Source organism: Syngnathus acus, chromosome 2, assembly GCF_901709675.1.
Source record: "Syngnathus acus chromosome 2, fSynAcu1.2, whole genome shotgun sequence".
NCBI lineage: Eukaryota > Metazoa > Chordata > Actinopteri > Syngnathiformes > Syngnathidae > Syngnathus > Syngnathus acus.
The window spans coordinates 5,542,720-5,557,553 of record NC_051088.1 but is presented as its reverse complement, the minus strand read 5'-3'; the positions used below and the strand labels follow the sequence as shown (position 1 = coordinate 5,557,553).

The 14,834-nt window shown below is 39.4% G+C and overlaps 1 protein-coding gene across 5 annotated transcripts in view; it reads left to right on the top strand.

The window, feature by feature from the left end:
* cntn3a.1 (contactin 3a, tandem duplicate 1) overlaps positions 1-14,834 on the top strand; it is a 67,528-nt gene that overhangs the window by 15,839 nt on the left and 36,855 nt on the right. For all 5 annotated transcript variants that reach the window (XR_005101365.1, XM_037280373.1, XM_037280354.1 and 2 more), the window contains exons 3-5: positions 1,935-2,067; positions 4,864-5,039; positions 11,426-11,521. Coding sequence is in view for 4 of the 5 variants with exons in the window: in XM_037280373.1 (XP_037136268.1) it covers positions 1,935-2,067; positions 4,864-5,039; positions 11,426-11,521 (405 nt within the window). In the remaining variant the exon portion in view is untranslated. The remainder of the gene's footprint in view (positions 1-1,934; positions 2,068-4,863; positions 5,040-11,425; positions 11,522-14,834) is intronic.

Sequence of the window (14,834 nt, the reverse complement as noted above, 5' to 3'; positions counted from 1 at the left end):
GAGATAAGTTTTTATGTCAGACCCCAAAACAGCTCGGCTCCCTTCCTTCCTTCCACCTACTACGGTTTTTCCTTGTTTGAGAAGCCTTATGAAATGACTGCATATTATCACTATCAGGCAGCAGGTGACGGATAAGAGTAGAGGCGACCTATTTTCTTTAAAGAATCTTTCATAATGACCTCGATCTTGGTCCCGATGTATTGAATGGGGGAACTTTCTGTCAGGATTTTGGATCAGTGCACTTGCCAGATAGAGTGATTTTTCATCATTTTGCTTTCGCAGCCCAGAGGTGCTCATGGCTGGTCTAGCCACGGGATTCTGCCTTAACCTCGACTTAGATCTGCAAATAGGTGACAATCTGTCAACTCTGGTTACTTGTCAGATGCATTCCCACATTGCACCTGGTTGCTCAAATTAAATTCTCTAGGGTAAAAGAAAACGTCCTTGGTCTGTTGATTTCAGACTGATTCACCATGTGCAGTAGGTAGATGTTTTAAGTTTGAATACAAGTACACAAGCTTTCCTGAATCTCTCTGTCGCGAGGGGAAATAAAAAGTTTCAGGGTGTTTACGTCTGTGTGAACAGAGCCTTCAACCTCAGCCACAGTTCTCAATTCCTTCCTGTTTTTCCAACCTTTACTCAACATTATGCCAAAAATTGCAACGGTGCTCTCGACAGACAGGCCATTTAAGAGCTACCGTCATAAGCCCTTGGTGGTGTGACCAAATAGAATACTGCTGTTCATTGACTTGACTATATTAAGTGCACTCCGCTTTGGCATTCATTTTATTGATTTCTTTAAAGAGGAAACAGTTTAGTCTTATATGCATCAATTTTCTGCACCACCTTTCCATATTATGGTCACAAATGAGCTGGAGGCAATCCTGGCTTTGGACACGAGGCAGGGTACAATCTGGACTAGTCGGCGGTTAGTCACACTTCCATTCACATGGTACGAAATCTCTTCAGCATAGAAAACAAACATTGACAGATGCTTTTTGGTAAAAAAAACACATTACCTAATCTCTATCGGTTTTACACTCCTTGTTAAAATGTCCTCCCTCGCAGTACTTTGACAGACATCCATCATCTAACAAAACCACGGCCTTTTAGCCTGTGTAACCTTTCGAGAGGCTTTTCCTTGTGGAGGCGAACAATCGGCACACAAGGCCTCTTGTCAAACATCTCCACCTTCTCAGTTATTTTTGGGGCTAAGCCTTGTACTCTCAATGCTCTAGAAACCTGCTTTTCCTACGAATAAGTTGTCTAACCTACACAGCTTTCTTATTCCTGTGCCATTACACAAATGCAAATGCATTCTCAAAAAGTCTATAATAAATTCCCTTTACAATTACTCCAAGCATCTATTGTTTGCAATGCAATTACCATGAGCCTTGCGGACTATTGTATTCACTGTTGCACCTGTCTAATTAAAATAGGGAGGGAATTCTGCACAAAAAAAATCACACTGCTTTTCGTTTTTTTATTCATTTTCTGGAATAATCTTTTTTTATCGTTTCCAAAAATCCCATGCTTAACATTCTGACTTAGATAGCAGACAATTTCCCCTGGACAAGCGAGCGAAGTGAGACTATAAATATGCAGTGGTTCTCCATTTGCAGCTATTAAAGCTTTCACCGTTTTAGACAAACTCTCTGTGACATTGGAAAAAATGGCCAAATGTATTCTTCTTGTAGTTTTAAATGATTAATTTAATTTTAACAGATGCATTTTCATAAGAAGAAATACTGTCAGCTTATGTTCCTTGTTGACCCTGAAAGAAATAGATTTCTGCGTGACTCTGCCTTTCTCTATGTACAGGATCTTATCCCATTTGCTTCCTTGTGCTCTACCTGCCTACATGTACAAAACAAATTTTAGGTTTACTCGAGGCATCAATACTGATATACATATTTTTGTGTGTCTCCGTATAGGTAACAGACTTTTGCTTAGGCCTGTGTTTACCAAACAACCCGGCAGTGTGGTGTTTCCCCTTCAGCCTGGAGAGAATCAGAGAGAAGTGGTGTTTAGCTGCGAGGCCCAGGGCCATCCCCCGCCCTCATACAGGTAAAGCCTACAGGCATCGCTCAGTGTTCTGGGTGGTAGCAAGCACTCTAAAAGCATGTTTGCTGTAGACCAGGGGTCTCAAACTCCAGTCCTCGGGGGCCGCATTCCTACATGTTTTCCAAGTTTCCCTCGTTAAACACATATGATTCAAATGATCAGTTCATCCTCACGTTCTGCAGGAGCCTGATAATTGAATCAGGTGTGTTTAATGAGGGAAACTTGGAAAACATGTAGGAATGCGGCCCCCGAGGACTGGAGTTTGAGACCCCTGCTGTACACAAAAGGGTTTTATGTTTAAGACCTGTTGCGAAAAAAAAAAATGGAAAATTGGTCCATCCGCCACAGAAGTGAAGCCACGCGGCCTTCGGAGGACCCAGCCTGTGAATATGGGCACAGCCTGAGAGTTTGTGTGTTTGGAGAGGCAGAACATACTCGATTGAACTGTTTCCATCTGTACTGCCTGACACTTTGGGTTACAACACTCCCTTTTGGGGCACTCTGAATAACAGAACGGCACATTTGAACATTTTTCTTTGAGTTTCCAAATGGTCTTTTTGTTGGCTCAAACGCCATACACATATACATACGTATATACATAGATGCTCTCGCTACACCAGGGCTGCCCAAGTTCGATCCTCAAGAGCCCCTTTCTAGCCTGTTTCAGATGTGTCACAACTGCAACACACCTGATTCAAAAACAAACCAACCAAAAATGTGACTCGCACATACTTTTTCTTATTTGTCCTGCATTTTTGCAGTAGTGCAACTTATACTCCAGAGTGACTTATTGTTTCAAAAAATATAGTATTATGTAAATTTTTTGTGCATCCCTTCACTAAAAGACATTATGCTCTTTAACTTGATACATGGGATGTGATACGATTTAAAGACGTTTTATTTTGAAGTGGAACAATCTGATTGAGGTCAATTAAGTGATTGCGATTCAATCCAATATGATACAGCCCAATTTGACAGGGTATAATGCAATGAGATTCTTATTGTCATTGTGCAATATGGGTGAATTTGTCAGTAGGTAACTTTAATGTAGCATTTATTTCAAATATAAATTTCTCCGATAAATGACAGAAGTATCTTGATAAGTTTTAAAGTGGAACGTTTCGATTCAGTTCGATTTGATGTACTCGCATCTTTTGAATCAAAAGTGATTTTCCGATTCAAATCGTGTTTTCGAGGACATTTGTTCATTTTTCTGATGTATGCCCAATACACATACACATGCAAAAAAAGAGCATCATAAATTTATTGGACAAAGCTATTGATCAATGCCACATGTGGATATGGATCTGCGGGAGTCTCCTTAACTTACTGTTTTCTTTCTGAAACCATATAGCAACTCAAAAGAATCCTGCAAAAGACCTTGATGGTCAGGAAGACAAATGATACTCAAAATTTTTCACATTTAAGAAACTACATGTCAAAAATTCTGTAACCCACCAAATATGTACTCTAGAGTCTCAGCATTTGTTTTAGGCACTGATCAATGCCGAGGACCTTGCCTCTTAGAAAAGATGACAAATGAAAACAAACTGAAATATGCTATAATTTGTGTAAAGGCCACAATCAATCCTTTGAGACCACATCACATTTGCAATTCAGCACAATATAGTTAAATGCAAATAGCCTTTAATGTGTAATAGGTTGAAATGATCCCCTTGAAAGACAGCTTCTTCTGCCAGCATTATAAGCTTCTGCATCCTGGTTGTTATGTTTAATTGAAACAATTATAGAAAATCTCATTATGTTTATCAAATTAAGTGCACATTGACCAGTTTATTAACTATTTCTGTGTGGACGGTCAAACTCATCTTTGATAAAACGAGTCTTTTATTATGCCAAAAGAGCATGTCCAGCTCACATTAAATTTAGCTTTAATGACAGCAAGTACCAGGTGGCAGTTGATATACTCCATTTAGATTGCTCGCAAACTGCTATGCTGTATTGCTTCTCTTTCACGGAGGTGACTTTTATGGATATTCGAGTGGTCATTAAGGGTTAAATAAACAAAACATATTGCACTCATGACTTTGGCAGCTTTTTGCTTATGAAAGGTCACCGGTTGTGAATGTTGGAAAAGGCTTTGGTTTTTGTAGATTTTGGATCTCTCTGTTGATCACCTGGAGGAAAACAACTGGTCTATTTTTAGGAGCAATAAGGATAAATTCATTTGTCTTAACCTACAACGGAAGACTGCTGCCGTGGAAATAAAAAGTCTCCACAACCCTTTTAAAAATGACATTTTTTTACAATAGATACTGCATACATATATATATGTATATATACATATATATACATATATATACATATATATATGTATATATGTATATATATAGTACAAATTAAACACGAAACCACACTCGCATCCACACAGACAGGATGGAAAGATATTCTCAGAAAAAGTTAGAGGTTTTCATTTTGAAAGAAGGTCTCTTAAAGCCTAAATGAGCCAGAATAATCTTTAGAAAACTGCTTTGGTGGTCATTTCAGGAGATTGCATTTTGGTTTGATGCCGGCATCAGACATGAAAATGTGCTATTATTTCTGCCATGTAAAAGTTTTTAATGCCACAATTTGTTTGTTGGTTTGTCTGCAACTTCCCATTCCATATATTCAATTGAAGTTTTATGTACGTTGATGAAGCAAAACTTTCTTAACGATTGTATTTTAGGAAGCCATTCTGATTTTAAAAGAATCCTAGTTGCAGTATTTCTTCATTCTTTAAAAGATATTTTTGATTATGACTTACTCGCTCTTTTTGCTCTGTCTTATTTTTCACAGGTGGAGGCTTAATGACTCTTTCATCGTGCCAACATCGGGGTCACGATATTCCCTTACGGGAGGAAATTTACACATTAACCATCTGAGTAAAGCAGACGATTCTGGCATATTTCAGTGTCTGGCATCAAACTCATTTGGCACGATCGTCAGCAGAGAGGCCAGTCTTCACATTGCCTGTAAGTTCATATGGGAAAACTGTTCTTTTCAATGTTTAGAAGACAATTGAAACAGAAACATTTTGCCGCCATTAAGAGGAAAGTTATTTTTCTGCTGATATCTTTCCACAAATTGTGGCTAAAAGGGGTTCGAATGAAATTGATATTTTTCACAAATTCATGTATTGAGAGAAGGGGTTTCAAGGAATCCTCAATTTTAGTTACTGGTATTTCCTTGTGCTAATTTAAATACATTTTCCTGTGACAAGGTGACAAACAATCCCAAAAAGTTGTTTATGCTGAGCCAATTTGGGTTTATTTTTATTTAATGTATTTAAAGTTTGAGTCTCCTCAATTGAACTTCAAATGTTTTCACTTTAGCCTGATGTTTGCCCGAGTAAAAGTTTCATTGGAACAGATGTAGCATTTTACTGAAAATATTATAACCTAGCACGATTCTCTAGGAAATGTCGGATGCGATCTCCCTGCAATAACAACGTTCTCCATTGCGTTAATAACGAGAAAACACAGAGCAACTTTTTGTGTTTATATAATTCACACAATCTCTCTAGTGCTTCATTTGAGTCTTTGACTCTGTCATGTGTTTATAAACTTGCGATCCATTTCATGAAGAGTGTGTGATTGTGTGGCGGGGCCTTGACAAGACCCCATATAGCTGCTGCATCACTGGCCTCATCCATCATATTTTATACGGGTCTGGGGCATCTCTGATGGCAAGGTGAGCTTGGGGCCTGCTCTGTTGATGGGTGTCCATATCAAGTGACAGCCCTCATATCGATTAATAGATTGTACAGCTTGACAGAATGCTGATGTCTGTCTACCTGTCTGTTTGTCTGCCATATCATATAGTAGAAGATGCACAGATGATCTCTTGGTGCACGGAGGGCGAGTACTACATGTACCCCCATCTCTAGGTTTGGGTGCGTCCTTGTCCCCAGTGTATAGTACAGATTGCGGGGCTGATGTTCTATCAGGTTTTCTGTCATATTCATCCTTCCTGTCACTTTTGAGACACGACCTAAACTGCATTTCATTGTGATAGCCCTCATCCATCTCCTGGGCCAGACCTCAGACTCACTGGTTTTGTCAACAGCTGGGGACAGGTTTCAGGGCTGATATGTCATAGATCATATTTATTGGTCCTGGTTTAACTTAATTAAGTGTGTTGTGTGATTGAGCATGTCTTCGGCCAAGAAAATAACTCACAGTGCAGCAGCAGTTATGAGAGTCAGTCCTGGGTCATTTGTAACACACTACGAGTCCGAGTAGGGCAATATGCTTTTTCAAACACCTCGGGGCTGACACCTCCCTCGGCTACGTGTGCTGTTAGACAAAGACAAAGCTCTCCCTCAATGAAGCCAGGGCTTGGATCTTCATTCGTATCTGGTAATATAATCAAGGCTGGTTTCTTAAGAACATAAGAGGGCAATTGTTTCTAAAAACAACACTACATCGTCTTTAACAATGTCTTTATGTGACTCCCTGCTGACACTATCACTGTCTTGGATTTGCCTCAGCCAAAGATAACTGCAGATCCAAATCCAGGAATGTGCAGCTCATATGTATGAGTTAAGAACACTTGTAATCCTCTGCCAGATGGATGCTATAACAGTTTCTCTTACCATCTGGACAGACTTAAACCCTGACAAATGTTCTTGATCCAGATGACAACAATGACTTTTTTTTTTTAAATAGAGTCTCTATTTCCCTATTACAAGTGTTGGATTAAATCATTTTGGCGATTGCTTAGCCAGATTGTGTTTTCAAATCTGCCTGGGTTATTTCGGTGCTAAATGAGCAAGTTTTTTAAAATGACATCAACTATTGCAGTGTCAGGCATGCTGCATTGGGTCACTGTCGTGATAAGGAGAAATGCACAGCCGAGTTAGTGAGCTGTGTATAAATCCACAAGGGTATAACACTGTGTTTAATGAAGGGTGAAATGGCTGTATATATGAAAGCAAAGCAGGATGTGACTCCCTTGTATCTAGCTGCCCGTGATTTCTTCTACCAAATTCAGCCCTGTAATTACTCTTGCTTTGCATTCTCCCCATTTTATTCTATTATCTTACCTGTGTAGCATATTTGTTATTTCTTCTTTCCCACTTGAACAACATCAGCTGTGTACTCATTAGTCAATGCTTCTGGCTTAAAATCAGACCTTTGGACTCTGTGAGGTAGCCAGTGTTTCTTAAAAATCAATTACAGGCCTGAATTTTACAGAGGAAAGCAGTACTGCGTATGTCCCGTAGATACACTCTGCAGTGTTATTTTGAGAAGAAAGGAAAAGTAGTCAGGGAACAGTTGAAAGCATTAAGAAAAGTGATGATTGACTGCATTTTACTAAGCAGCTGTAAAACATTTCAAACATAAAAATGTCTGTGTTTGTGTGGTTATTATTCACACTTTTGAGGCTAGACACTCTTTATTTGCCTTAGTGTTATGTATTTCTCTATTGTATGCACTATATTGTGTGCTGACAAAAGCACCCTGCAGTGCAGTCAGAACAAATAAGTATTGCTCAAAAGAACATATTAAAATATATACATATAAAAATACATATAATATAAACCGCACCCAAATAAAAGCCACACCAGCTAAAATTCGGGGAAAATCCACGTTTTTTTTTTTTCAGATATAAGCCACACTGGCCACGGGTGATTTAATGTTTTATTTCCATATATAGTAAGAGAAAATGCACAAATCACACAACATCATAAAAATCATGAAAAATCCATAGATAAAACACACTGGACTATAAATCACAGGGTTCAAAGCTTGTGCAAAAAGTCGTGGTTTATAGAATATAAATATAAATACAGTATACATTTTCAGAACACATTTAACTCTTAATTTTTGATGTCATTATTTTCTTTAAATCTGAAACACATATGCTAATTTTACATTGGTTGCGTCAGTACAGTACAGATTAAGAAACCTCATTACACATTTAGAGGAAGAAAATGGATTTCGAGATTATTTTATATCTCTATTTTAATCTGGTTATCGTCTTGGAAAAATAAATGTAAACAATCAGACACATTTTTTTCAGTATTTAAAACGATGAGCTTTTTTCAATACATCAAAGATAACATTAAATAAATCCAACTAAAATGTTTATAATTTCAGTCTTTGTTTAATCTCATGTTTCTGTCCATGACACTTTACTGTGGTGTTTCTCATGGCACACCACCAAACAAAAATGTAAAAGGTACTGTCTAGACTGTATCCCATAATAAGCCAGTCCTAATGTACTCACTAATTTACTTATTCAGTGTGAAATGAATCCCTGTTTACCTGAACATAAAGCTATTATTCTGTTGTATGAACATAGATTAATTGTACCTTCTGCCATCAAGTGGGAGAGTATTTGTTTTGCATGTCACTTGCATAGGTAGATGACCAAAGATAATTTTTTTGTAGTAAAGAAATAATTCAGACAAATTGAATCAGATCATTATCTGCAGAACACTTCATGATCTCCCACACATGGCACAGTGGATGTGAATCAGAGTTATTAAGAAATTATTTTGTGGGAGTAAATTTTAGGCGACGGTTGGCAGGCAAGTCTCTCAAGTAAACAATGAATAAAAAAACAAAACCAACATTGGCTTCTTCAATGTATTATCAATTGTGTGGGTCTGTAATGCTTGTTTTATCATCGATGTAAAAACACCCAAAATAAGTTTACCCTCTAACAGAGTAGCTTTGATTTTTCTTTGGTATAATCTCATTCATTACAGTGGGTCACATTGGAGTAACCTGGCCAAAACAGCTAATTCACATTCAATTTCATGGATCTGAAGGCACTCAAAATAGCCCAAGCAGTGGCATGGAGAAGCACATGGAGGTGCAGAGCTGTGATAGGCTTGATAAAATGATCCAGGAGTGCAGAACAGCTTGGCTTGTCAGGCATTGTTGGCTTTTAGTGTGTCTAGCTCATTTGCACCTACCTCAGCATATGCAACTTGAATATTGATTAGTGGAGTTGCACTCTCAGAGTTTAGGAAGTCTTATCTTTTTCTTATACCTCTGCCTCTTCTTTAAAAAAACTGTTATGTCATATAATCATATCTATATTATTGTGAGAAGAGGTAAACACTGGTTGTGAGCAGAACTCCGTGAAGTGTTGTCGCTAAGATTAAAAATGTATTGCACAATTATGTATGTGCATGCCATGACATTTTATAGCTGCATGCAAACTTCTATATCATTTTTTAAATTTATTTTATTTAGTAGATATTGTGACATTTTTGCGAGTGGTGTAGGGGGACACACACGCTCCTGACCTGTGTGGGCAGCATTGGATTGATTCTCGCTCACTGGCGGTGTGCATGTGGGTGTGACTGGTTGTTTGTCTCTCTATGTACCCTGTGACTGGCTGGCGACCAGTTCAGGTTGTAGTCTGCCTTTTGCCTGATGTCCACTGGGAGAAGCTCCAGCACCCCCCGCGACCCTGTTCAGGATCAGTGGTGTTGAAAATGGATGGATGGAATGTGAAATGGAAGACTGACTTTAGTTGCTCATGTACAAAAAGTTGCTCATGATAGTTTATCTTGACACCTGGAATCACTTTGTGTGGAAAAAAAGGTGTGTCTTTAATAGATACTGGTAGATTTTCCTCTGGGAACGCTGCCACGTTGAAGAGTGGCACATTCTTTTGTTGCATTTTGTTGCATATTAGTACATGTTTGGATAGATCAGTTATATAGCCAACATTAAAAAAATGGTATATTACTCTGGTGTTGGGCTGCAGCAAAATAGTCGGCTGACAAAACAGTCACCATTTATTGGCAACAATTTTGTATCAGGGTGACTAATATTTGCCAAGAAAAAGACAATTGTGACTTTCACGAATCAGCGAAGCTTATATCACCAGTCCATACATAGTTTTTGTTTTGGATACTTCATCGAAGGTAAGCTTTAAGCAATGTTAGAAAATGTATGCTGCATCTCCATTTTCATGTAGTGAGAGATTTATTAAGTCTTTGCCACTGCAGCCAAGGTTTTTCACTATCCACTTGTCAACCTTTTAGCCTTCATTTTAGCACATGTTTAGTAGATTACAATATAGCCCACATTAACTCATTAGGAAAAAAAAAGCAAACACAAGTCTGTATACTTTCCCTGACAAGCCTCTTATCCTCCTAATCTTGACCTACAAATGTGGCATATTAGTGATTGACATTTTTATTCGCTCTCTATATTTTTAATTGAAGTATACCTTGTCTACCTTGTATTTAATTATTTATCTTGACTGTATTTAATTTATTTTCGGTTTATTCCCACTGTTCAATAACCCCACAATATCTGACACTATCTGATTCTTGTGTCCTTTTCTAATCAGTGCAGAATACATGTTGGTCTACCCTACGTAGTATATGCAATCCTGTTCAATCATTTGCTCTTTATATGAAGTTTATATTTTCTTCCACATTTTTTATTTCACGAATCATTTCGGGCTCACTCTATACTTCTTTCCTGTCTGTCGTTTTCTTTCTATCCATTTATTGTGTGCTTTGTGCTGCTAATTGCTTGTATTGACTTCCACCTGTTTCGACACACACTGTCACACAGCAATTGTGTCATTATCGCAAGAAAGGGACAAAATAAATAGCACATATTCTCTTGAGCTTTAGTCCAGATGGAGGGATCTACAGTTTATGCTGCATGAGCGGGTGTATGTGTTTCTATAAATAATATTTCGATTGTGTAAGAATATCATCATGGATCCGCCACAGAAATTCTGTTGGCCATGGACGCATATAAACAATATGCCATTACAAAATAGGAAAACAACTTTATGGGGGTATTAGGAACACAGAGACCCATTTTTTCTCTCAATGTTTTTGTTCATTTGTGTATTTTTCAATTGAGTGATGATTATGTAATTTTATGGCAGCTGCATCATGGTTTTGGTTTGCACTACCTGCAGTATCTACGATGAAGGCAAGATGCAAATTGTTCAAAGTTTGTCAACATGTACTTGGTCTTTTAGTCGTAGTCATTTAATTGCTGCTGGTCTTTGTGCAGTCAGAGGATGAAACACAGAAAGTGATAACAATGTGCAATTGCAATTAAATTCACTCATGTGTGACTTGTACGAGAAGAATTGCTTTCTGCCCCAGTCAGAAGTGTTGAAGCACTTTAAAAAGTCGTGTCTACTTCTATGCAAACATATGTGTCGTGAAAAGATTAAATTGTTATGCATTGAAACAAAGCCTCAAATGATAGTCCATATATAAATTCATGGAGAAATCACAGATAGGACTGATGTTTTTTCCCCCCATCAATAAAGAACTTGACATTTCTTGTTTGCCTCATTTTATAGCTTTTGTGAGAAATAAAATGATTATTCATCTTTATTGTATTTTTAATGTTAACAGACTTGGAGAATTTCAAGACTCAAAAAAGAAATCCAGTGAGAGTTCGTGAAGGCCAAGGAGTGGTCTTGCTGTGTGGCACACCACTCCACTCTGGAGGTAAGCTGTCTTTTTGTTCTACCAACACTATGCATAAGTTTAACTAATAAGTACCCTAATTTTGGTGATGAGCTTTTGAAAAAATTTCATGATCAAGTCAGTGAAAGAGAGAGAGAGTGAGAGAGAGAAACCTGGAGATTAAATACTGGAAATTGTATCATTATTCTGTGACACTATGTTGGCCCACTGCTTTATGGGTTACAGTTTGTTTTGTGTAGAATATGTCACTTTCAAATGGTAAATGTGCTTATACTAAGCACGTTTCCACCTTCAAGGTACTCAAAGCGCTTTCACACCATCTCATCATTCACCTACTGATGACGCAGCATCAGCAACAAGTGTGAGGGTTTTGTTTCTTGCTCAAGGACTCATCAGCATGGTCACAGGCTGTGACCTGTGTACTGTGAACAGCAAATGGATTTTCATTAGGGGTAAGAAAAGCTTTGGCAACAAGACTGGTGTAAAACAGGTTGTGTCAGGATTTGTTAGGGCTCCCATATCTAAAAGGAAACCACATCACCCTTTAAAATCCGAGACATTGCGCATAGCAATACGTCTTCATACAGGTCAAAATGTCTTCTGTCAATAGCAGCAAATAAAGCTGAATGTTATAGGCCGATGCTAGAGAAAATAGCAGCCATAGGAATAATGCACCGGGCTTGCTGTGACTTTTTAAAGACAAAGACAGAGCTCCTCCTGCCACCTCTATGGTGTGCTTACCATTATTTTCAGGATTTTATTTGAACACGTTTAACAGTGAGCCAGTATTACAAGTGAAATGGAAAATTTTCACATAAAAATTTCACTGCAACAAAATTGAATCAGCGATTGTAGTTTGTCTATCTTTTCTCCATTTCTCCTTGCATGGCTCCCCGGCCAGCCAGTCACAGCTGCGGCCGCTCGTCTCACTCGCTCTGTTCCTGTCGGCCATTCCGTCAGAAAGCTGTGGTTAAGGGAATCGAAAGACTCTCGAGCTGTGGGAAAACATTTATCCTCATCTCAGTAGTGCTTGTCATTGTTATTATTGGTTGCTTTTTATGTTTTTAGAACCTCAATTTTGGTGCATCTGAATTGTAGAGCATTTTGCACTCTATTTGGTGGTTGCTTTTGTTCAAAAGAATCTGTGCAAGTCTGTGCATGTACTGTGGAACAGTGAATGGCCATAAAATGAGATATTGTGCTTTGATGGTTTATTCCGCATTTATTGAATTAAAAGGTCGTATATGGTAACTTTAATATTATTCCAGCAATCACAGTGTATATTTTAAAGAGTTTGTTGCTGTCACTATTATAAACGCTATGCATTAAACTGTTGACTGGAAGTTAGCCATACCCAAAATGTAAAAATTGTGCGTGCATAGAGTCCATTGACTTGACATGGCTTTGCTTTTGATTGATTGCGTGCACCAAATCCCTTTGGAGTTATTTGAATAAAATATACAAACAGGCATGAGCTTCATTTGCTCTTCATGTACTCTCTTGAAATGACACTTGAGTCTCAGTCTGGAGCTGTTGTATGTTATCCTTCAGGGAATGCTAATTAAGAATTGGTTGTTCTGAATTATTTTAAATGAATTGCCTTCAAGCTTATGTGTTATTTTTGTTTGCTGATACACAAGATTCAAGAGTTTTTATTCGCCATGTTTGAGCGTGCCAAACAAGGAATTTGACTTCGGTAAATCACACCCTCTGTTCAACATTTAGGTGACTAACAACACTCAGGACATGTGAAAAATGGCAAATATTCTCAAACATCCCCTGATCTTAAACTCCCAAAAGGGCAAGGAAAAACTCAAAACTCCAGCTAGGGGAAATGAGAAACCTTGAGAAGAGACCACAGATGGGAAGGTCCCTCTTCCAGGGTGACTAGGCTGCAATGGATGCAGAGAGGACACATAGTACAAACAGTGTAGACAAATTCAAAAAGGTGTGGAGAGCAGGATGTTATTGCACAGTAATGACTCTGAGACTCTAAGAGTGGTGTGAGTTCATCAGAGCAACAGCCTGGGGGAAGAAGCTGTCTCTGTGTCTGCTGGTTTTGGCGTACCGAGCTATATAACGCCGTCCGGAGGGGAGTAGTTCAAACAGACTGCAACCTGGGTGAGGAGGTTCTGTAGAGATGTTCCTTGCACTTTTCCTGGTCCTGGACAGGTACAAGTCTTGGATAGATGGGAGGTTGATTCCAATGATCTTTTCTGCAGTCCTGATTGTCCGTTGCAGTCTGTGCTTGTCTTGTTTGGAGGCCGATCCAAACCAGACAGTGATGGAGGTGCAGAGGACAGACTGGATGATGGCAGTGTAGAAGGTCTTCAGAAGCTCTCGCGGCAGGTTGAACTTCTTGAGCTGTCTCAGGAAGTACAGCCTCTGCTGGGCCTTCTTCCGGACAGAGTATGTGGCCGGTCCATTTCAGGTCCCGAGAGATTGTGGTTCCCAGGAACTTGAAGGTGTCTGTGGAGAGAATAGTATTACTGCGGATAGTGAGGGGTAAAAGTGGTGAAGGGTCTCGCCTGAAGTCCACTGTCATCTCCACGGTCTTGAGCGGGTTCAGCTCCAGGTGGTTTTGGCTGCACCAGTGGACCAGCCGCTCCACCTCCTGTCTGTACGCAGTCTCATCACCGTCCTGGATCAGTCCGATGAGAGTGGTGTCGTCTGCATACTTCAGGAGCTTCACAGGAGAGTCACCTGAGGAGAAATCATTGGTGTAGAGAGAGAAGAGCAGTGGGGAGAGGACGCACCCCTGAGGGGCTCCAGTATTGGTGGTCCGGGTGTCAGATGTGATGCCCCCCAGCCTCACACGCTGTCTCCTGTTGGTCAGGAAGCTGGTGATCCACTGACAGGTGGAGGCAGGCACCGCAAGCTGGATGAGCTTCTGTTGGAGGATGTCAGGAGCGATGGTGTTGAACGCCGAGCTGAAGTCCACGAACAGGATCCTGGCGTACGTTCCTGGGGTGTCCAGGTGGTGCAGGATGTAGTGCAGTCCCATGTTGACCGCATCATCCACCGCATCATTACCTGAATTTGATAACCATGTATCTTCGTGCACTCTATACAAGCTGATGTTACTAAAGGCTGCTACATTGGTACATTTGTGTGTCTTGGCATGTGAAGAGGTTGACAATAAAGCAGACTTTGACTTTGACTTTGAGAATGGTCTATTCTTGTCAGACAGTTTTTCATGCTGGACTAAGCCTTGATGGCCTTGTTTGGGAGTTTGGATCATCTCTCTGCAGCGTGCTAGGGGTTCTGGCTTGCCGAGGATGTTTCCCTTGATATGCGCCTGGCGCACCTGACAATTTGGTGGCACAGTCATTTG